This window comes from Mus musculus, chromosome 13 (assembly GCF_000001635.26).
Source record: "Mus musculus strain C57BL/6J chromosome 13, GRCm38.p6 C57BL/6J".
NCBI classification, from domain to species: domain Eukaryota; kingdom Metazoa; phylum Chordata; class Mammalia; order Rodentia; family Muridae; genus Mus; species Mus musculus.
The window spans coordinates 81,698,417-81,722,402 of NC_000079.6; the positions used below are offsets into that span (position 1 = coordinate 81,698,417).

Here is a 23,986-nt window from a genome sequence, read left to right on the forward strand (position 1 = left end):
TATTGTAGAGAGAGGGAAAAATCAGTTTTCTCCAAGAACAAGGCCCCTGATAGGTTATCCAGTTTCTAGTAGTCAGTCCTTCACACATACATATGAGCACCATTAAACGGACCCAGGAGGCTGTGCGTATATGTGTACATATGTGTACCTGTGTGTATAATGTTGTACATATAAAGTACATACATATAACAACAATAATTATAGAAGAGGTCATGAGGGGGCTGGTGAAATGGCTCAGCGGTTAAGAGTGCCAACTGCTCTTCCAAAGGTCCTGAGTTCAAATCCCAGCAACCACAAGGTGGCTCACAACCATCTGTAACAACATCTGATGCCCTCTTCTGGAGTGTCTGAAGACAGCTACAGTGCACTTACATATAATAAATAAGTAAAGAAAGAAAGAAAGAAAGAAAGAAAGAAAGAAAGAAAGAAAGAAAGAAAGAAGAGGTCATGAATTTGAGAGGGAGTGTGGAGGACATGGGATGAGTAGGAGTGAAAACGATGGAATCATATATAAGATTCTGTAAATGATACATAAAATTCTCAAAAAAAATCCAAACTATTAAATTTTTTTTAGTGCATAATCTCTTTATCTAATTCTATACTGCCACGAGTCCTTCAACAATGGGCTTCTCCATCTGAAACATGACAGATTAATGCAGGGTCAGGTCACTCATGATTGTTGGTTTCCAGCAGGAGCACATACCCATCTGGAAATGGAAACTTCCGCTTTCAGCTGAATGTAGAGGAAACATCAGCTGTTCTATCATTCAGTTTAGAAGCAATCGCAAGAGTAGGAGAAACGTTTCTGCCCTGAGCAGTTAACAAACTCTGAAGTGACTCAGAACAGGGATGCAGCAAAGACAAACTTGATGAGACAAACATGGCATCATAGTAAGGAGCAAAATCTTTTTTACAAATACAGAATATGAAGAAAACCACTAGCTACACCAGGGGCATCATGAACCTAACTTGGCTACTTAAAATATTATTTTGGTAATTAGAATATATTAATGACATCAGTAGAAGACACAGATTTCAAATAAATGTTCTTAGTATACACAGTAGTCATCATGTTTGTACAAAATTGTACATACATACATACATACATACATACATACATAGTTTTTGTTCTCTGTTTTCTAAGAAAGCAGTCTTCAGCAGGATCTGAGAATAATCGGATGTTTGAGTGCAAAGTAAATGCAACATACTCTTACTCTTAGACATGAGGATATCATGATACTAGCATGTACTCAAGCCCTAAGCAGAACTGCACTTTCCCATGAAACACAAAAATACATTGTGAAAACTGAGCTATCATCACACGTACAGGAAACAGGGGTGGAGGCTTCAACACAACATCAGGTAACTTCTCCCCTCTGCTGAATCCAACAGCTTCGATATTAAAGGTGTAGGCAGCACGCCCTCTTCCTTTATTGCCAGCCATTGGAAGCAGCTATAGCAGCCGTGTGGACCAATGCTGAAAGACACAATTAGTGGGTAAGATTCACTGGATCATACACAAAAGGAAACAAGCATTTTAAAGCAAAATACAAGATTCTAGCCCTCATATAGCATGGTTGATTTAAAATAATTTTGAACAGAGTTCAAGGATCTAAGCAGAAGAGGATCTATGCAGGGATCTATGTATATTTTGGCAGAAAGATTGTAAGAGCCAGAGTAGATGGATAACTGCAAAGAAAATGTGTCTTCAAGACAGAACAGGCCTGGTGCACATGAACTCACAGACTGTGGTACCACACGCAGGGTCTGCACGGGTTCAAGTTAAACAGGGTGCCAGGACCAAGAGAGTAAAATAGACAGACTGCATCCCCATCCCCATCTCCAACAAGGAAGGCAAGTAGATCCTGGCACTCACCCCTAACCAAGAAACCACTGGCACAATACAGCCTATACTTGCTTGCAAAGTAACAATTTGTTTTTAGTTTTCTCCAATGGAGTCTCTGGGGAGGCCTCAGGCCCAGTAGTCTGAACTTGATGGTCCTAATCGTAATTGTTTTAAAAAGAATTTTTGTTTTATATTGCTTTGTGGAGTTCTGTCTTACCGGTCTATTGCATGTATATTTTAGTTTCTGTTTGTGTGTGTGTTTCTTGTTTTTGCTTCTTAAAGAGAGAGAGAAAGAAAGGGTGTGGGGGTTGGGTGGAGGAAAAGATCTGATAGGACCTGAAGGCAGGTTAAAGTGTCACTAGAATAGATTGAAACATTTTCTTATCAGTTAAAAAGAAATGTGCTTAGGAACAAGTGTCACTGACGGCTAAAGTTTCACTGCCACCACCAGTAGGGATGTAGCCTAAAGGCTACAGCCCCTTCACTTAGGTCCTCAGGAAAGGGCTGACCCTAGGTCTCCTTAGAGATCCAGCTGGAACTATACAGCCAACTGATACAGTTCCCTCCATCTCTGGGGTGTGATAACAAGATCTCAGATATACAGAAGAAGAAAGAGGAGGAGAAAAGGAGGAAGAGGAAGACATGAGGGGATGGATAAATTCAGGCTGAGAAGAGGAAATCTTATGTCAGTTTGAGCGCTAGTAACCATACACTGTAACTCCACACAAGTTATTTATCCTAGAATCTGAGTGTTAAACAGGACTCTGGGCTGTAATGTCCTTTTAGGAATATGAAAGGGATTCATAAGGCTCTGAAAAGGTCTGCCTAAGTCAAATAATAGTAACTATAGTAACTGCTGAGGAAGCCTCCAGACTACTCAAAGGAAAGCAAACATGTTCTCTCAGCTTTGAGAGGTATAATGATATCATATACTCAGGACTTGTGCTGAATATACAGACGAGCCTGGAAGACGACTCACACCCCAGAGTCCTGATCGCTCGCTCGCTTGCTTTTTTCCCTCCTTCCTACAAGAAGGGCATTACTGTGAAGCCATGACTAGCTCGAAACATCCTCTGTTGGCCTAAAATTGCAGTGATTCTCCTGCCTCTGCATCCTAATACTGGCATCATAGGAGTATACCATCACACCTGTCTTAGTTAGGGTTTCCACTGCCGTGAACAGACACCATGACCAAGGAACAAATTTAATTGGAGCCGGCTTAGTTTCAGAGGTTCAGTCCACTATCATCAAGGCAGGACATGGGAGACGTGATCCTCTAGGAAAGGAGAGTTCTACATCTTGACTTGAAGGCAACCAGGAGAGACTGAATCTCTCTTCCACACTGAGTTTAGAAGCCCCAAAGCCGACCCCCACTGTGATACGCTTCCTCTTACAAGGCTATACCACCTCCAGTAAGGCCATGATTCCTAAAAGTGTCACTTCCCATGGGCAAGGCATAGCCAAACCACAACACCTAACAGAAGCCCTACATTTGTGTGGGAGGAGTGTGAGAGTATGTGTGTTTGCATGTGTGTTGGAGGAGTGTGAGAGTATGTGTGTTTGCATGTGTGTTGGAGGAGTGTGGGAATATGTGCATGTGTGAGGGAGGAGTGTGGGAGTGTGTGCATGTGTGTGAGAGGAGTGTGTGTGCTTGTGTGTATATGTGTATACATGTGTGTATGAGAGGAGTGTGTGTGCATGTGTGTGTATGTGTGTGTGTGTGTGTGTGTGTGTGTGTGTGTGCTTGTGTATGGGATGCATGGGTAGAGGCAGAGTCTATATTACCATGGACATCTTGCTTGATTGCTTCTCCACTATTTGAGACAAGGTCTCTCAAGGAACCTGGAGCTGGAGACCGGCTGGTCAGTACGCACCATGATCTGCTTCTCTCCATCCCCAACACTGAGGTACAGACTTGTGTACCACCATGTAAACCCTGCATCTTAAACTGACCCTGTATAGGATTGCAGAACTGTGTCTAAAAAAAGAGCAAAAAAAACAAAAAAACAAAAAACAAAACCCTAAAAACAAAGAAACGACAATAAAAAAGGTTTCTGAATGAGCAACAACCAAAAATAAATGCAATATATCATGAACGCTCACCTGTGTCACTGCAGCCTTGTTACTGAAGGAAAGCATGCTCGATCAACTTGCACAAGCTCTATGTCCCCCACCCCCACCCCCGCCTCAATGCAGGCAGTCACTACCTGAGACACATTCACACTTGGCTTGTACAGGCCTGCCTACCCCTCACCACCGGAGCTCATGTCTCAGTGCTTGAGCCATCTAAGCTCAGATTCGGAACTCCTGTATGCTATGAAGTGCAGAGATACAGGCTTTCACTGTTATAAAACATAATGGAAGACAAAGACTGTCAATATCTTACGAAGACTTCTATTTTTCCTCTTCAGCATATATCCACGCCTCCAAAAAAAAAAAAAAAAACCCCACTAGATTCCATTGTTAGGAAGTTTAATTTTAAAAAAATTGCTCACTCAAGTTTCATAAAAACTTGTTTAATAGGTCTAGGCTCAGGACTAAGACAGAATTTCCAACAACTTCAGAAAAGGCTCTAAGACATTTCTGCCATCTTGAACTCCGTCTGTCCAACAGTGCTTTCAACACTGATGGTCATAAAACTAAAGTATGGAGAAACCCTGAAGAACTTCAAGACGCTTTCTGTCCTTCGACGGCAAATAGCAAGACTTCAGTTTTTAAACAACATCCACCTTCTTAGGATTCTTATTTACTTTTTGTCTTAATAAGTGGTAAAAATATATGCATACCAATTAGGTGTTTTAATATCAAGTTGTGATTACCAGTGGCTGTGTGTATGTCTACATATGCATGATACCTGTATACTTGGTGTTATATAAAATACTCAGGTAAGCAGGGGTCAAGGGCTGGGAGAAGTTTAAGAGGCCCTGCTCTGAAGCATGAGAACTGGGGAGGCTCAACTGTGAACATGAAAATGCACATCCCTGCCTCTCTCTGAGGCGCATTGAACCCGGGGCGCCCAGGACAGTGATTTGACCTCTCAACCACAGAAGACTGCAGGAACTTTCACTTCCGTCTGTGTAGCAGCCTCCTTTCTCACCATCACACCAGCAGGGGGCAAGGGCAATAGCAGTTGCTGTGTTCAAACCAGGTCTCTTGGCAGGATGAAAGGCCATCATCAATGGTCGCTCTCTCGGGTTTGTGATGTTTAACAATAAGGGCAAGCCTCCAAAATTAACAAGGGGCTAGCTACTTCTTCGTAGTTTTCTGATTATAATGGCCTGGTCCAAAAGCTTAGAAATCTAAGCTTCCTTCATCATGGGGCCAACACAAAAGGTTTTAACCCTAGCAATCACTAGAACTCTTGGATAGCTTAGAAATCTGGAGCAGTAGTTTCCAAAGAGGGCAGTCTCCAGCAGCTGCATCCAGAAAAGTGTTAAAAATGGAAACCATGGGGTCTTCCCTAGGGAAGGAGACGGGCGAGGAGAAGCGGAGGCAGAGGGGGCACACCTGTAGGGGAAGCCGTCAGTTTGTGTTTTAAGTTTGTGCTCTAAGAAGGTCCCAAGGGAGTTGTGATGCACGGAAAGGTTGTGAATCTCTGACACCAACAATCAAAATTACGTGGTCGGAAATCCTTCTAGGTGACTGTAAACACACACTATGCTGAGAGCACTGGGATGGACGCTCTGCGGGGAAGTCTCCCTGCTCAATAGTTTAGTTTAAACACAGCTAAACACATGTCCATAAGCCCCACCTCTGAGGCTTGAAATTACATTAATTATGCAGTGAATCTGTCTTTAAACAGTAATTGTGAACTGCCAACACACCTAGAACGCAGCATGTCACAGACCAACCTGTTAGTGCATTTATAGGGGGGAAGCAGTATTAAATCGCTGAACTTTTAAAGGCTTGGTGGCTGCCAACGTTAATAACCTCATATGTCTAGGGCTGTAGCTACACATAGAAAAATCCAGTCACTGGGGAAATGCAGTTTTCTCTCTTCTGTGAAGCACTCAGGCAGCACAGGTTTTGACTTATATAAGGGCTGACAATGAGAACATTTTCAGACACAATTTTACATTATACGTTTTGTAAATTTATCCCAGCATGTCTACGTACTTGACATTCCGACAATAATTAAGAAATGATTATATAATCTCATTACTGTCACTGCCAAGGACAACTGGGGCCTTTAGACTTCCACAGACTTCTACGATACTATGGACACACACAAGCAGGACAGACAGCTTAATCAGCTCCCATGTATCTGCCCATTCAGTTCCAATAGTTATCAATATATGACCAGGCCCTTCTTTTTTAGGCTCTCCTGAGTCTCCATGACTCAGGTTATTTAAAACTCTTCATTATGTATATTCTCTGAGAGCTAACAGAGGGGGAAAAAATGCCATGCAACCACTGTGGAAATCAGTGTAGAGATTTCTTAAAAGAATTATGGTATGCACCAATTACAGCCTCCTAGGCACACACCCAAAGGACTATTCAAACGCCCATGGAGATGAAGTTACCTGCACATCCACGCTTATTCCCTATTTATACAGTAGCAAAAACACAATACTAGCCCAGGTGCCCATCAGTAGCCTAGCTTTCCATCCACACAAGATGGACAATAAAAATACAATACATATACACAATGGAAATAAATTCATTCATAATTATCTTAGTCAGGGTTTTTATTCCTGCAGGAAACATTTTGATCCAGCAAGTTGGGGAGGAAAGGGTTTATTCAGTTTACACTTCCATTTTGCTGTTCATCACCAAAGGAAGTCAGGACTGCAACTCAAGCAGTTCAGGAAGCAGGAGCTGATGCAGAGGCCATGGAGGGGTGTTACTTATGGGCTTGCTTCCCCTGCCTTGCTCAGCTTGCTCTCTTATAGAACCCAAGACCACCAGCCCAGAGATGGCACCACCCACAAGGGGCCCTCCCCCCTTGATCACTAATTGAGAAAATGCCTTACAGGTAGATGTCATGGAGGCATTTCCTCACCTGAAGCTCCTTTCTCTATGGTAACTCCAGCTTGTGTCAAGTTGGCACAAAACCAGTCAGTACAATAATAAAAAATAAAATTATAAAATTTGAGGGAAATTTATAGGGCTAGAAAATACTTCTATTAATTGAGGTAGTCCAGGATGGAAATGATCAATACTATCCCATGTGCTCTCATGTGCAGATGATTTTCTGCATGATTTTCACGTATGTGTATTTCTGTAGCAGTGAGTATAGTTAGTGGTCAGGAAACTAGAATGGGGCCCAAGATGGGAGAAGAAAGAGAGCCTTAAAGGAGAGGAGAGGAATAAAGATAGAACCCACATGGAACAAAAGTGGAAGGGGAAGAGGGAGGGCTGAAGAGTCTGAAGTTGGGGAGCAGGAGAAGGGTGTGAAGATCAACCACAACTAAGTACGGATGAAAAGGCCACAGGAAAGCCTGCTAATCCGAGAGCTCATTAAACAATGTAAACCACAGATATAATCGCTATAGCTCCTTACTATCATCTCTTATGTAATCAGCACCCAAACTTTCTCCCTTAGCACATTAGTAAATTTATAGTTTTTTAAAATTATTATTCAAGACAAAAAAATTCACATGGCAGTTGGAATGATGTCTTTGACATTTCCTTCCTTCTAATTCTAGAACGTCTCCCGTTCTGTTATTCTTACTATTTACTTATGGAAAAGACTAGATGGCTGTCCTGTAATACACACATCATCAGAGCACAAAGGCGCATGCAAATGCTTATGTTCGGATGGTCCTGAACAAGGCCCAAGGACTTTCTAACATACTTCCCCAGGGACAGCAATGTATCTGAGCACAGCTCAGAATCAGTAACAACCTCCCAGATTCTGGGTTGGAAAAATCACACACCTAGGTAGTTTAATGCATTCCTTTGACTATGATTTCCAATGAACAGGTACACTAGCCGCTAATTCAGAGTTTGGATTGACTTCTGCTACTAGGATAGTTAATACTGTCTTCAGCCTTGCAGTGGTGACGCACGCCTTTAATCCCCGCACTGGGGAGGCAGAGGCAGGCGGATTTCTGAGTTCGAGGCCAGCCTGGTCTACAGAGTGAGTTCCAAGATAGCCAGGGCTATATATACAGAGAAACCCTGTCTTGAAAAAAAAAATAGAAATACTGTCTTCCCACTGCATCACTCAGGATGGTCTGTGGGTGAATTACTACCAGTCTGTCTTGTTTAGTGTAGGATCTGCTTGCTCATCAGCACCACCTACGTGTGTCTACATCTGCTATTCCACCGTAGATTGCAAAATGTCGATATACATTTTTTTAAAAGCCTGCAGACTTGAGTGATGCATATATTTTTATAATTTTTCCATTTTGCTGATTGGAACTCTACTAGGGGTTGACTGTGCTCATACACGAGTTACCTTAAAAACAAAATCCATTAGGAAATTCATTTTCATTTCAAAGCTCATTCCATCTGTCTACTCTAAAAGACGTAAAATATCACAATGGCTTCATTCCCATTGCTGAGTCACTCTACCATGCTGATTCTACAGAAAGCTGGTCTTTCAAGTAGGACCTCTGCTGAGTAAAGGGGCTGACACCTTTGCTCAGCACCTGTAGGAGCCCAACAGGCAGGGACAAGACCACTGTGCTACCTGCCAGTCTAGAATATGTCACTAACTAGAGATTAGAAATAAATCTAGGAAAAGTTTACCAAACTTGCTTGATCAGAGGAATTAACTGGGAGATAAAAAATATAAATATAAAACATATTGAGTCCTGGGGAACACTTAGTTCTCAAACCTAATAAGCCAACATCTTTGAAGTTGGGCCCTGGAAATGGTTTGGGAAATTCACTCTAAGAGTATCTGACTTAACACTGTTTAATGGAATATTGTCCCAGAAATAAGCTCTGCAGACTCCAACTTCCTATTTTTATCTTGCAGTCATTGGGCATAAACTGATAACAACAGTAAATGTATCCGGCAGAGAATCCAATGCTAGCTTTTGAGACACATTGGTTACAAGGCGCACTGCCTACAAGCCATCCTACAGTTTGATGTCGCAGACAGGGTGCTCCCGTATATACAACACTTGGTTTCTTTTCTTTTTCTTTTTTTTTTTTTAATTTGGATATTTTCTTTATTTACATTTCAAATGTTATCCCCTTTCCAGGTTTCCCTCCCTCCCGGAAACACCCAATCACATCAACAGTGGGGAGGTGGGAGTGGGTGGAGGAACACTTGGTTTCTAAATTCATTTTCTTCCCCTGTAGCCAGAGACTGAATGGTGAAAGGAAAGGTTCACAAGTGAGGCCTAGGCGCCAATCACTTAAATCCTTATTTGATGTATTTATCTAATACATTGATTTTTTTTTTTTCTCAACCTGTCAGACTTTTTCAAGGGAAGGTGTGTGGCTGGGAGAAGAGGGGTTGAACCCAGAGCTTCACACACACACTGGTAAACGTCCACTACTAAACTTTAGTCTCAGTCTTCTAATTTCTATTTATTTACATATTTACTTCTTGAGGACAGACTTGATAGTTTCCCAGTGTGGACTTGAGCCCTTTCTACAGCCTAGGCAGGCCTTGAATTTATATCCTTCTGCTTCAATGTCCTTAATAGATGGGACATGGCCCCAGCTCCCAAACTTTGTGAATGAAGAGTTTTTTATTTCTCGATTTCCTCATTACCCAAATTTGTTTAGAACGGCCTAATCCAACTCAGTCATTTACTCAACTAGCTTTGATCCTTTTGGTCAGGCACCGAGCAACTCTTAATTCTTCCTTCAAAGCATCCGCTCCTTTGAGATATGTTGGCATCTCTATATACAATAAGTGACCCATTCCAAGGCTTCATTATTTGGTCCTGGCTAAACGAAGAATCACAGTAGATTCAACCTCCTTGCTTTGTAGAAGAGGAAATGGTTATAAAGGTCATCTGATCTCATCTCAAACAATTCCTACCAAAGGTGAGCGTACACAGGCGGAGGAAGGCCTTTCAATGCCCTACCTATATTTTACTTCTGGGAACACATGTCTAAAGTCATTGACAACCTATTTTTTTGTTTGTTTGTTTTTCCGAGACAGGGTTTCTCTGTAGAGCTCTGGCTATCCTGGAACTCACTTTGTAGTCCAGGTTGGCCTTGAACTCAGAAATCCGCCTGCCTCTGCCTCCCACGTGCTGAGATTAAAGGCGTGCACCACTACTGCCCGGCAACAACCTATTTTTTTAATCCCAGATCAATGAGGGAAATTGGCAACTGCAAAAAGTTCTGAATTTCAAAATCTTAAAATGTGTGTGGGTATGTGCGGAGAAATGCAGGTGCCCAGGCAGGTCAGAAGAGGATGCCAGGCCATCAGGGCTTGTGAGCCACTCGCTGTGGTCGCTAGGAACTGAACTCGGGTCGTCTTTCCAGCCCCAAATCTGAAATCGAAAACACTAGATCGACAAAGCAGCACTGCCACCATCACCTCAGGATGCTGCCTGACTGCCAGCTCAGAGTCCTGCCTCAAAACTTCCGTTCAGAATCTGTTCCAAGAGATCTGAAAATGGGCGTTGTTCAAGTCTCTCCAAACCAACTGTACACATAATCTCCTGGAAGATGGTGCGCTCACCTCTGCAATTCTTCCTAGATCTAAAATGTTGTGAGTTATAATTGTGACTGAAATGTAACATCCTCTTGTACACACAACCTTGCTCATTTAAATGTTCAAGTAGCTGGAGGCCAGGGGAGACAGCGAAAGCCAAGTCACAGTATCTTTCTGAAGAATGACCTAAACTTGCTCTAATCACGAGCCTGACTCATTCCACTCTGGCTGTCTCCTTTGATCACCTAACAGAAGACTATTAGCAGTGTGTTCTCTATTATTCCCCTTTTTTCTGCGTTAGCTCAGGCCTTTAACATCGACCCTCTGAAACATCGTAGGCATTTTATGTCCAGATAATTGTTATGTCCCTAACAATTCATCTCATCAATTTAACAGAAGGCTAATCGTCTGATATGTCATTCTCTTCAATTAACAGAGCTTAGGACATTTAACTTCTGCTTCTCACCAAGTAACTATCCACTGAGGTCTTGATAAAGACCCAACTCTAAGCCTAACCTCTGGGCCAAACCATCCTCTCACTGTTGGAAATACAGAGGCAAACAAAATAACATCTCTGCTTTTAATGGAGTTTACGATCGAGTATGGGAAGTGGGCAAAATATACTTTAGAGAACCTGTCAGAACCTGATAGGTGGTGTGAAAATGAAGCAGGAACCAGGCCAGAAAAACTAGTTGAAGAAGTTCTGCCTCTCTCAGGACTGTCTGAGCTTAAATGTAATTACGATGAGAAGCAGAGTCATACTGAAAAGTAGAAAACAAAGTGTCATTGGGAACTGTAGGTCCAAAGGACTCTAGAGCCTGCCACAAGCCAGATAGTCATCTCTGAATTCTTTCTGAGCTTATGGCCAAGAAACAACACTGTGCCATCTTACCGAGTGGCCCCCTTCTGCAGCAAAAACAAAGTACAGAGGGCACTGTGTTTCTCTGCAGAAAATGCATTCGATAAGGCCAGTGCAATCATTCACTAGTCCATCTATAAGTAGAATCCAATTTTTGCATTTTTTTTGCATTATATAACAAGTATTTGTGTACAGGTGTTAGCTTCCTCAGATTCTCGAGAACTCACATCAGACTTTTTTTTGTTTTTAAACAGTTTTCTGCTTGTCACACACCATTTAGCTGAGGCACTCGTGCTAAGAATGGTCCCAACTGCATAACCGATGAGATTAGCAAAATACTCAAAAGGGCAGTGACCTGCTCCTACACCCACCAGAGAGTTTTGGAGTGTTGGAAGTACAGTTCTCCCTCTAGGAAACTTATTAGGAGATACCACAGTAAGAATCTTCCTAATTATCCTTTATAATGCTCTCCCGTGGGTCTCTTTATAATTTCTGAAGGTTAGTCAAATTCTCAAAGGGATTTCTTAATCCGAAATAGATGTATCAATAGCTAGTGGTTGGGTGCAAGCGCAGGGACTTGATACTGACAGTGGGGGTGATTTCTGGTGGCTTGCAAGGCCACACCCAGTCCCTATCCACTTTTCATGTCCCCTCAAAGTGCTCCGCCTTTCCTTAAGCTCTAACTTTCTCTGCTCTCTTCAAAGAGCAAAGAACCACCCAGAACTATGACGGCCATTTAGGTTTTTCTTTTTAAAGAAAAATTTTATCACCAACCCCTCTCCTCACTATCAAGGGTGCCAACAATTAAGAAAACAGAAGCGACGGTAAGTATGCCCTTATCAGCAAACTGCCGCCAAACTTTGAATGAAGAAAAAACACAGTCGTCAGATTTGCATAGTCTTCTCTTGTAAGAGGATAAACTCCCTTCTTTCTCACTGAGAACAAACCCACCGGAAAGCTGGGAGATCTGGCTACGAAAACTTTAAACGGTTTGGAAGACCGCAGCAGCAGCTTTGGGGAGGTAGGGATACTTCCCAAAGTCACTCCAGAGGGGCTTTCATGAATGTTGGCTCCGGATACCCGGCCACCACGTTCTCCACGTGCCCCATCAACTCCCTTCTACCCTCTTCACCTCCTGCCCAGAACGGGATAGCTTCCAGTTACCTGCTAGCCAAGTCTCGAGGCTTGAGCACACGGTGCAGCAGAGGAAGCAAGAAAGCCGGCAGCCCCTCCAGCAAGGAGCCGCAGATTCTACCTCCGGAGTAGCGCGCCCCACACCGCACGCGGCTACGGCGCAGCAGAGCGCACTGGAAGCCCCGCCCACTCCCGCGAGGCCACACCCCCGGAAGAGAGCTTTTTAGCCCTTGGCAGGCGCCGTAGTCAGCCTCCAACAGGCTCGGCCTCACTCTGGGCTCCGGCGGCGAGTGCACAGCCCCCCGCTGCCCGTGTGGGGGCGGTCCTGTGTGTCGCTTCCCACGCATCTCTCCCGGCCCCTGCAGTAGAACCCCGAGCAGGGCAGCATTGCCCGGTGTCTCCTCCCCGCTTCAGCAGCCTGCGTTACTGCCTTGGTGCTGCGGCTGCAGAAGCTGCGGCAACTGGGGTGCAGCCTGCGCTCTGCGGCTCGGACGGGAGGGCGCGGAACAGGTGATCTGGGCAGTGTCGCAGCGTCCTATCCACGCTCCCTTCCGCATCCCCGCCCCTCGATCGCACCTCCTCCGGAGCTGAGAGTAGCTCCTCCGGCTCTGCAGCAACAGCAGCAGCAGCAGCAGCAGCGAGTCCTGGACTGCCTGTGGGAGGCACACCCACCTAGCCCGGCCGCACCCCTGCGCAGCAGCATGTCGGCGCTCGAGTGGTATGCCCACAAGTCTCTGGGCGATGGCATCTTCTGGATTCAAGAACGGTTCTACGAGTCAGGCAACCGGGCCAACATTTGGCTGGTGCGCGGCTCGGAGCAGGACGTGGTGATAGACACTGGCCTGGGGCTGCGCAGCCTTCCGGAGTACCTCTACTCCTCTGGCCTCTTGCAGGATTGCGGGTCTAAAGAGGATGCAGGACGCCGGCCACTGCTGGCCGTGGCCACCCACGTGCACTTCGATCACTCCGGCGGTCTCTATCAGTTCGACCAGGTGGCTGTGCACCGCGCCGAGGCCGAGGCCCTGGCTCGCGGGGACAACTTTGAGACCGTGACCTGGCTTTCTGACAGCGAGGTGGTGCGGGCGCCCAGCCCTGGCTGGAGGGCCAGGCAGTTCCGAGTGCAGGCAGTGCAACCCACCCTCATTCTGCAGGATGGTAATGGGCCCCGCGGGCGTGCGCTGTCACTGAGGGAGGGGCTTGGAGAGCGTGTACAGCATGTTACAGACCTCCTTGGCACTGTTGGGGTACAGTGCGGGAATACTCTGTTTCACCCTTTGCTGCGTGGAAGTCAGCTTAAGCAGAGACTAGGCCCTGGCAGGCTTCTCTGTCCGGAGATGCGCGCTGCTGCTGTGTGGCTGTCTCTTTGAAAGCTCACACCATCCCCAGTCAGTCAGCTACAGTAGTAACACTGCAGAGACTTGTGACTGGAGATTTTCCATTCTTTTCCCAAGTACCGGTTGAACATTTTCAGCTTTTGTAACGAGTAGGCTTTTAAGCAATGGCACCTTGGGAAGAGTGTTAGGCTCTGTGCTTTGAAAACTGCTGACTTCATCTGCCTCCTCACTTCACTGCATAGTGCCTATCCGGTCCACCTGTAGGCTTGGAAAGCTTTGGTTCCGTTTCATCCATCCTGACCTTTCGGATGGATTTGTTTGCTTATTGCCTCACAAGAAAAAAAAAAAAAAAGGCTTGACAGTGAACATAAAATATAGAAATATGACAAATATCTGGTCTGGATGAGAGCAAGGCCTAGGAAAGATCAATAAGGGAGTTGTTTCCGGTGGAGAAAGTGTGTGTGTTAATGAGGACTTCATTCTCTTGGTCCTAAGCAATTGATAGATTGGAGCAAAATAGACAGGGTCCCAGTCCCTTTCCCCTCATGCTGGAACTGCACTAACTGAACTGATTAGCAACAGCAGCAATATTTGATTTATCAATTTTATATTTTTGTCTTAGGATTTATTTATTTATTTACATCCCCAAAACTACTCCTGCTCCTGCTCCCTCCCTCACAGAGTCTCTCCTCCCATCCCCTCTTCTCTTCTCCTCCGAGAGGGTGGAGGCCCCTCTGGGTACCCCTCCCCCCAACACAGCACATAATCAAGTCTCTGCCAGATTAGGTGCATCCTCTCTCACTGAGGCCAGATAGGGCAGCCATGGAGCCTGAGGTGCTTGCCTGCTACCTATGTGCCTGGAACCTCTTTTCAGTCTGTGTGTTCTTTGGTTGGTGCTTCAGTCTCTGAGTGCCCCTAGGTTAGTTGACTCTCTTGGTCTTGCGCTGGAGCTCCCTTCCCCTTCTGGGCCTTCATTCTTCCCCCAACTCTTCCATAAGAGTCCCAGACCACCGTCCAATGTTTGGCTGTGGGTATCTGCATCTGTTTCAGTCCACTGCTGGATAGAGACTCTCAGAGGACAGGTATGCTAGGCTCCTGTCTGCAAGCATAACAGAGTATCATTCATTAATAACGTCAGGGATTAGTGCTTGTTCATGGAATTTTTCTATCCCTGCATTTCCTTTAGACAGGATAAATTTGGGGTCAAACTTTTGTGGGTGGGTTGATGTCCTTATCCCGCCACTGAGAGTTTTGTCTGGCTACAAGAGGTGGCCTCTGCTAGTTTCATGTCCCCACTGTTAGGAATCTTGGCTAAGCTCACCCTCATTGACTTTCTGGGAGCCTCCTCTATGGGACACCCTAGAGATTCTCCCCTCCCCCAACTTACACCCCCATCCCCACAGCTGAAGATTTACATTCATTCTCCTGGCCCTCTGACCTTCTCTCCTGTCTATCCCTGTACTTGATCCTACCCCACCCCACCCCTCACACCATTCTGTGTACTTCTTGAGTACATACCATGCATGTCCTTTTGGGTCTGAGTTACCTCACTCAGGATGATATTTTCTAGTTCCATCCATTGGCCTGTAAAATTCATGATGTCCTTGGTTTTTGGTTTTTTTGTTTGTTTTTTGTTTTTGTTTTTGTTTTTGTTTTGAGACAGGGTTTCTCTGTGTAGCCCTGGAACTCACTCTGTAGACCAGGCTGGCCTCAAACTCAGAAATCCGCCTGCCTCTGCCTCCCAAGTGCTGGGATTAAAGGCGTGTGCCACCACACCTGGCTTGATGTCCTTGTTTTTAACAGTAGGGTACTATTCATTTGTGTAAATGAACCACATTTTCTGTATTCATTCTTCAGTTGAAGGACATCTGGGTTGGTTCCAGTTTCTGGCTCTTATGAATAAAGCTGATATGAACATAGTGGAGCATGTGACCTTGTGGTATGTTGGAGCATCTTTTGGGTATATGCCCAGGAGTGGTATAGCTTGGTGATATAGGTAGAACTATTTCCAGTTTTCTGAGAAACAGACACATTGATTTCTAGAGTGTTTGTCCAAGTTTGCAATCCCACTATCAATGGAGAATGTTCCTCTTTTTCCACATCCTCTCCAGCATGTGCTATTGCTTGTGTTTTTGACCTTAGCCATTCTGACTGGTGTAAGGTAGACTCTCAGGGTTGATTTGATATGCATTTCCCTGATGATTAAGGATATTGAACATTTCTTTAAGTACTTCACAGACTTTCAAGATTCTTCTGTTGAGAATTCTCTGTTTAGCTCTATACTCCATTTTTAAAGATTTATTATTATACATAAATACACTGTAGTTATCTTCAAACATTCCAGAAGAGGGCATAAGATCTCATTATGGGTGTTTGTGAGCCACTATGTGGTTGCTGGGATTTGAACTCAGTACCTTCAGAAGATCAGTCAGTACTCTAACCCACTGAGCCATCTCTCATGCCCCTATACTCCATTTTTTAATTGGGTTATTTCGTTTGTTAGAGTTTAACTTCTTGAGTTCGTTATATATTTTGGATATTAGCCCTCTGTCAGATGTGGAGTTAGTGAAGATTTTTTTCCAATCTGTAGGTTGCTGATTTGTCCTATTGGCTATGTCTTTTGCCTTACAGAAGCTTTTTCATTTCATGAGGTCCTATTTATCAATTCTTGATCTTAGAGCCTGAGCCACTAGTGTTTGGTTGATGAAATTGTCTCCTGTACCAATGTAAGGCTATATCCCACTTTTTCTTATATTAGATTTACTGTATCCAGTTTTATGTTGAGGTCCTTGATCCACTGGAACTTGAGTTTTGTGCAGGGAGATAAATATGGATCTATTTTCCTTCATCTACATGCAGACATCTACATGCAGACATCCAGTCAGAACAGCAGCATTTGTTGAAGATGCTTTCTTTTTTCCATCATATGGTTTTAGCTTCTTTGTTGAAGACTAAGTGTCCATAGGTGTGTGGGTTCCTATCTGGGTCTTCTATACTATTTTACTGATCAACCTGTCTGTTTTTGTACCAGTACCATGGTTTTGGGTTTTTTGTTTTTGTTTGTTTGTTTGTTTGTTTGTTTGTTTTATCACTACTGCTCTGTAGTAGAGCTTGAGGTCAGGAATGGTTATTTCTCCAAAGGTTCTTTTCTAGTTCAAGATTGTTTTGACTATCCAAGGTTTTTTGGTTATCCATATGAAGTTGAGAATTGCTCTTTCAAGGTCTGTAAAAAATGTGCTGGGATTTTGATGGGAATTGCATTGATTTTGGTAAGATGGCCATTTTTACTATTTTACTACTGATCCATGAGCATGGGAGATCTTTCTGTCTTCTCATATGTTCTTCAATTACTTTTTTCAGAGACTTAAAATTCTTATACAGATCTTTCACTTGCTTGTTTAGTGTTACATGAAAAATTTTATATTATTTGTGGATATTGTGGAGAGTGTTGTTTCCCTAATCTCTTTCTCTGCCCTTTTATCATCTATATAAAGGAAGGCTACTGATTTCTTTGAGTTAATGTTATATCCAGCCAGTTTGCTGAAGTTGTTTATTAGCTGTAGGAGTTCTCTGGTAGAATTTTGGGGATTGCTTATATAGACAATCATATCATCCATGACTAGTAATACCTTGGCGTCTTCCTTTCCAATTTGTATGCCCTTGATCCCCTTTGTTGTCAGGTTTCTCTAACTATGACTTACAGTACTATATTAAATAGTTAGAAGGAGAGTGGGCAGCCTTGTCTTGCTTTTGGTTTTAGTGCGATTGCTTTAAGTATCTCTCCATTTAATTTGATATTAGCTGTTGGTTCACTGTATATTGCTTTTATTATGTTTAGCTATGTCTCTTGAATACCTCACTTTTCCAAGACTTTTAACATGAAGGGGCGTTGTATTTTGTCAAAGGCTTTTTCAGCATCTAATGAGATGATCACATGAGTTTTCTTTCAGTTTGTTTATATGGAGGATTATTTTGATGAACTTCTGTATATTGAATCATCCCAGCATCCCTGGGATGAAGCCAACTTGATTGTGGTGACTAATGTTTTTGATGTATTCTTGGATTTTGTTCCTAGAATTTTATTGAGTATTTTTTTTTCATCAGTGTTCATAAGAAAAACTGATCTAAAGTTCTCTTTCTTTGTTGAGTTGTTATGTGGTTTGGGTATCATGGTAAGTGTAGCCTCATAGGGTGAATTAGGTAGTGTTCCTTCTGCTTCTATTTTGTGAAATAGTTTGAGGAGTATTGGCATTAGCTCTTCTTTGAGAGTCTGGTAGAAAACCATCTGGCCCTAGGCTTTTTTATTTATTTATTTATTTTTTATTTTTGGTTAGGCGACTTAATGACTGCTTCTATTTCCTTAGGGGTTATGGGCTGTTTAGATGGTTTAACTGATCTTGATTTAACTTTGCGATGTGGTATCTGTCCTAGAGTTCAGCCATTTTAGGTTTTCCAGTTTTGTGGAGAACAGGCTAATGATTTTTAAAATTTACTCAGTTTCTATTGTTATGTCTTCCTTTTCATTTTTGATATTGTTAATATGGATACTGTCTCTGTGCCTTTCAGTTAGTTTACCTAAGGGTTTGTCTGTCTTGTTGATTTTTCTTAAAGAACCAGCTCTTGGGTTTATTGATTATATTGTTCTCTTTGTTTCTAATTGATTGATTTCAACCCTGAGTTTGACAATTTCCTGCTCTCTACTCCTATTGGTTTGCTTGCCTCTTTTTGTTCCAGAGCTTTCAGGTGTACTATTAAATTGCTAGTATGAAAGATCGCTCCAGTTTTTTTTATGAAGGCACTTAGTGCTATGGATTTTCTTCTTAGCACTGCTTTCAGTGTGTCCCATAAGTTTGAGTATGTTATCTCATCATTTTCATCGAATTCCAGGAAGTCTTGAATTTCTTCCTTTCTCTCTTTCTTTCTTTCTTTCTTTCTTTCTTTCTTTCTTTCTTTCTTTCTTTCTCTCTCTTTCTCTCCCTCTCTCCCTCCCTCCCTCCCTCCCTCCCTCCCTCCCTCCCTCCCTCCCTCCCTCCCTCCCTCTTTCTTTCTTTCTTTCTTTCTTTCTTTCTTTCTTTCTTTCTTTCTTTCTTTCTTTCTTTCCTGACCAAAGTATCATTGAGTAGAGAGCTGTTCAGTTTCCATGAGTATGTAGGCTTTCTGTTGTTTCTGTTGTTGTTGACATCCAGCCTTAATTAATCTGTGGTGATCTGATAGAATGCAATGGGTTATTTCAATCATCTTGTATCTGGGTTGTTGGGTTTTTTGGGGTTTTTTTGTTTTTGTTTGTTTGTTTTGTTTCATTTGTTTGTTTGTTTGTTTGTTTGTTTTTAAAGCTGAGGACTGAACCCAGAGACTTGTGCTTGCTTGGCAAGTGCTCTACCACTGAGCTAAACCTCAAACCTCCCCCCCTCCAAGGCTTGCTTTATATTTGATTATATGGTCAATGGAGAAGGTATCATAAGGTGCTAAGAAGAAGGTTTGTTCTTTTATTTTGGGGTGAAAGGTCCTATGAATATCTGTTAAATCTATTTGGTCCATAACGTCTATGAGTATCATTGTTTCTCTTTATTATCTGTTTCAGTGACCTGTCCAATGGTGAGAGTGGGGTGTTGAATTCTCTCACTATTATGCTGTGGGGTTCGATGTGTGATTTGAGCTATAGTAAGGGCTCTTTTACAAATATGGGTGCCCTTGCATTTGGAGCATAGATTTTTCAGAATAGAGAGTTCCTCTTGGTTGGTTTTCCCTTCCCTATTTCTTTTGATAGCTTTTGGATAAAAGTCTATTCTATTAGATATTAGAATGGCTACTCCAGCTTGTTTCTTGGGTTCAATTAATTGCTTGGAAAATATTTTTCCAGTCCTTTACTCTGAGGTAGTATCTATCTTTCTAGCTGAGGAGTGCTTCTTGTATGCAGTGGGATGATCCTGTTTATTTATCCAGTCTGCTAATCTGTGTCTTTTTATTGGCGAATTGACGTCATTGATGTAGAAATTTATTAATGATCGATGATTGTTAGTTCCTAGTTTGTTGTTGGAGGCGGTATTATGTGTGTGTGATTCTTTTCTTTTGGTTTTGATATGAGATGATTAATTTCTTGTGTTTTCTTGGGTGTAGTAGTTTCCCTCTTTGTGTTGGAGTCTTCATTCTAGTATCCTCTGTAGGTCTGTATTAGTAGAAAGATATTACTTAAATTTTGTCATGGAATATTTTGGTTTCTCCATCTATGGTGATTGAGAGTTTTGTTGGGTATAGTATTCTGGGCTGGCAGAGACATCTGTCCAGGATCTTATGGCTTTTAGATTCTCTGCTGAGAAGTTGCATGTAATTCTGATAGGTCTGCCTTTATGTTACTTGACCTTTTTTTCCCTTGTAACTTTTAATATTTTCTTTGTTCTGGACATTTAGTGTTTGATTATGTAGCAGGCAGATTTTATTTTCTGCTACAGCTTATTTGGTGTTCTGTAAGCTTCTTGTACATTTATAGCTATCTCTTTCTTTCTTTCTTTTTTTTTTTTTTTTGGTTTTTCAAGACAGGGTTTCTCTGTATAGCCCTGGCTGTCCTGGAACTCACTGTGTATGTATACCAGGCTGGTCTCGAACTCAGAAATCCGCCTGCCTCTGCCTCCTGACTGCTGGGATTAAAGGCATGCACCACCACGCCTGGCTATCTCTTTCTTTAGGTTACAGAAGTTTTCTTCTATCATTTTGTTGAAGATGTTTTCTGGCCCTTTGAATTGGAATCTTCATCCACTTCTATTCCTATTATTCTTAGGTTTAGTCTTTTCATAGTGTCCCAGATTTTCTGCATGTTTTGAGTTAACTTTTTTTTTCATTTTTTATTAGATATTTTCTTTATTTACATTTCAAATTTTATCCCCTTTCCTCATTTCCTCTCTGAAAACCCCCTTATCCCATCCCCTCTCCCCCTTCTCACTAACCCACCCACTCCTGGTTCCCTGTCCTGGAATTCCCCTACACTGGGGCATCAAGCTTTCTCAGGACCGAGGGCCTCTCCTCTCACTGATGTCCCACAAGGCCATCCTCTGCTACATATGTGGCTGAAGCCTTGAGTCCCTCCTTGTGTACTCTTTGGTTGGTGGTTTAGTTCCTGGGAGCTCTGGTGGTACTGGTTAGTTCATATTGTTGTTCCTCCTATGGGGCTGCAAACCCCTTCAGCTTCTTGGGTCCTTTCTCTAGCTTCTCCATTGGAGACTGTATTAGTCAGGGTTCTCTAGAGTCACAGAACTTATGGATAGTCTCTAGATAATAAAGGAATTTATTGATGACTTACAGTCGGCAGCCCAATTCCCAACAATTGTTCAGTCGCAGCTGTGAATGGAAGTCCAAGGATCTAGCAGTTACTCAGTCTCACGCAGCAAGCAGGCGAAGGAGCAAGAGCTCGAGCTAGAGCAAGAGCTAGACTCCCTTCTTCCAATGTCCTTATATTGTCTCCAGCAGAAGGTGTAGCCCAGATTAAAGGTGTGTTCCACCACACCTTTAATCCCAGATGAAAGGCGTAGCCCGGATTAAAGGTGTGTTCCTTAAACTCGGAGATTCAATCTTCTGGAATCCATAGCCACTATGGCTCAAGATCTTCAAACCAAGATCCAGATAAGGATCTCCAAGCCTCCAGATAAGGGTCACTGGTGAGCCTTCCAATTCCGGATTGTAGTTCATTTCAAATATTGTCAAGTTGACAACCAGGAATAGCCACTACAATCCACCCCTTGTCAACTTGACACAAATAATATCTCATGTTCACATGAAACAATAACAAGGTTGTAAATACGCCTAACATGATATAACTATCCCTCGTACAATCGCAAACGCATTAGTAAATTTACAATGGGCATTCATATTACTTTATAATCCTCGTTTCTGCAACTGGTTACGTGGCCTTAATTGGTATTTATAACTACCTTTCTCTACTACCCATTCTGTATTTCCTTCACCTTCAGCCAGCACCTCAGCAGGTCTTGGCTCTTTTCCTGGAGGATTGACCCATACCTTCATTCCTGATGGGTCTGTGTCCTTTGTCATCCTGCTTGGACTAGGCTGTTGTAGTTTCCCATTGACTTTAATCACAGGACATGGTAGTACTAAGAGACGCCCTAAGGGATCTCCTACACTCCAGACATACTCTTGCTTACCACCATTGTGAAGAGGTAATCCAATTTCCCCATGGTAATCTGGATCTATCACCCCTCCTAACACTGTTATTCCTTTTTTAGCCTGTTGGTTTAAGGGCATTAGAAGCCCAAAATGACCAGGGGGAAGTCTGAGCTTCCAGTTCAATGGAATGTTTGTTGTAGCTCCTGGTAGAAGCACTCCCCTCTCTGGAGCCAAAACTTCTAGGCCAGCAGAACCTAGAGTTATGGGGACAGGAAGCAAAAATTTTCCTAGAGGGTCACTAGGAGTGATAGTAAGTGGAACTATTCCGTTTTCCACCCCTTGATTCCTGGACCCATGAATCCTGGCTATGGGTGAAACTGTACCATATATCGAGCGCTGATTCAAAGCATATACTGCCTTCTGAAGAACTCTGCCCCAGCCTTCCAAGCTGTTACCACCTAATTGGCGCTGTAACTGCGTCTTCAAAAGGCCATTCCATCTTTCTATCAGCCCAGCTGCTTCAGGATGATGGGGAATGTGGTAAGACCAGTGAATTCCATGATCGTGAGCCCACTGTCGTACTTCTCTGGCTGTGAAATGAGTTCCTTGGTCAGAAGCAATACTGTGTGGAATACCATGACGATAGATGAGGCATTCTGTCAGTCCGTGAATGGTGGTTTTAGCAGAGGCATTACGTGCAGGAAAGGCAAATCCATAACCAGAATAAGTATCTACTCCAGTAAGAACAAAACGCTGTCCTTTCCACGAAGGAAGTGGTCCAATGTAGTCAACCTGCCACCAGGTTGCTGGCTGGTCACCCCGAGGAATGGTGCCATATCTGGGGCTCAGTGTTGGTTTCTGCTGTTGGCAGATCTGGCAATCAGCAGCAGCTGTAGCCAGGTCAGCCTTGGTGAGTGGAAGCCCATGTTGCTGAGCCCAAGCATAACCTCCATCTCGACCACCATGGCCACTTTGTTCATGTGCCCATTGAGCAATGACAGGGATGGCTGGGGAGAGAGGCTGATTGTCCACAGAACGGGTCATCTTATCCACTTGATTATTGAACTCCTCCTCAGCTGAAGTCACCTTTTGGTGAGCATTTACATGGGACACAAATATCTTCACATCCTTTGCCCATTTGGAGAGATCTATCCACATGCTTCTTCCCCAGATGTCTTTCTCACCAATTTTCCAATTGTGATCTTTCCAAGTCCCTGACCATCCAGCCAATCCATTGGCTACAGCCCATGAGTCAGTGTATAATCGTACATCTGGCCATTTCTTCTTGCAAACAAACTGTAATACCATGTGTACTGCCCGAAGTTCTGCCCACTGTGAAGATTTCCCTTCACCTGTGTCTTTCAAGGTTGTCCCAGAAAGGGGTTGTAATGCTGCAGCTGTCCACTTCTGGGTGGTGCCTGCATAACGTGCAGAGCCATCAGTAAACCAGGCTCTAGTCTTCTCCTCTTCGGTCAGTTGATCATAGGGAACACCCCATGAGGCTATAGGCACATGTTTGGCAGCAGATGGCATTGTAACAGGAGTAGAAACCATAGGCATTTGAGCAACTTCTTCATGTAACTTGCTTGTGCCTTCAGGACCTGCTCTGGCCCGATCACGTATATACCACTTCCATTTGATAATAGACTGCTGCTGTGCGCGTCCCACTTTATGACTTGCAGGGTCTGATAGTACCCAGCTCATGATGGGTAGTTCAGGTCGCATAGTAACTTGGTGTCCTATTGTCAAACGTTCAGTTTCCACTAAGGCCCAATAGCAGGCCAAGAGCTGCTTTTCAAAGGGAGAATAGTTGTCTGCAGATGATGGTAGAGCTTTGCTCCAAAATCCCAAAGGTCTTTTCTGTGATTCACCTACAGGGGCCTGCCAGAGGCTCCAAACAGCATCTCTATCAGCCACAGACACCTCAAGTACCATCGGGTCTGCTGGGTCATATGGTCCAAGTGGTAGAGCAGCCTGCACAGCAGCCTGGACCTGTTGAAGGGCCTTCTCCTGTTCCAGGCCCCACACAAAGCTAGCAGCTTTCCGAGTCACTTGGTAAATAGGCCTAAGTAACACACCCAAGTGAGGGATGTGTTGTCTCCAGAATCCAAATAGGCCCACTAAAC

The 23,986-nt window shown here is 43.4% G+C and overlaps 2 protein-coding genes across 2 annotated transcripts in view; one reads left to right on the forward strand and one right to left on the reverse strand.

The window, feature by feature from the left end:
- Polr3g (polymerase (RNA) III (DNA directed) polypeptide G) overlaps positions 1 to 12,597 on the reverse strand; it is a 37,177-nt gene extending 24,580 nt beyond the window's left edge. Inside the window, exons 1-2 of the mRNA NM_001081176.1 lie at positions 12,442 to 12,597; positions 1,328 to 1,477 (exon numbers count right to left, since the gene is read on the reverse strand). Of these exons, the coding sequence (NP_001074645.1) occupies positions 1,328 to 1,444 (117 nt within the window). The 5' untranslated portion in view covers positions 1,445 to 1,477; positions 12,442 to 12,597. The remainder of the gene's footprint in view (positions 1 to 1,327; positions 1,478 to 12,441) is intronic.
- A 403-nt stretch (positions 12,598 to 13,000) lies between these two features.
- The window catches only part of Mblac2 (metallo-beta-lactamase domain containing 2), a 41,859-nt gene continuing 30,873 nt past the window's right edge, over positions 13,001 to 23,986 (forward strand). Inside the window, exon 1 of the mRNA NM_028372.1 lies at positions 13,001 to 13,566. Within this exon, the coding sequence (NP_082648.1) occupies positions 13,113 to 13,566 (454 nt within the window). The 5' untranslated portion in view covers positions 13,001 to 13,112. The remainder of the gene's footprint in view (positions 13,567 to 23,986) is intronic.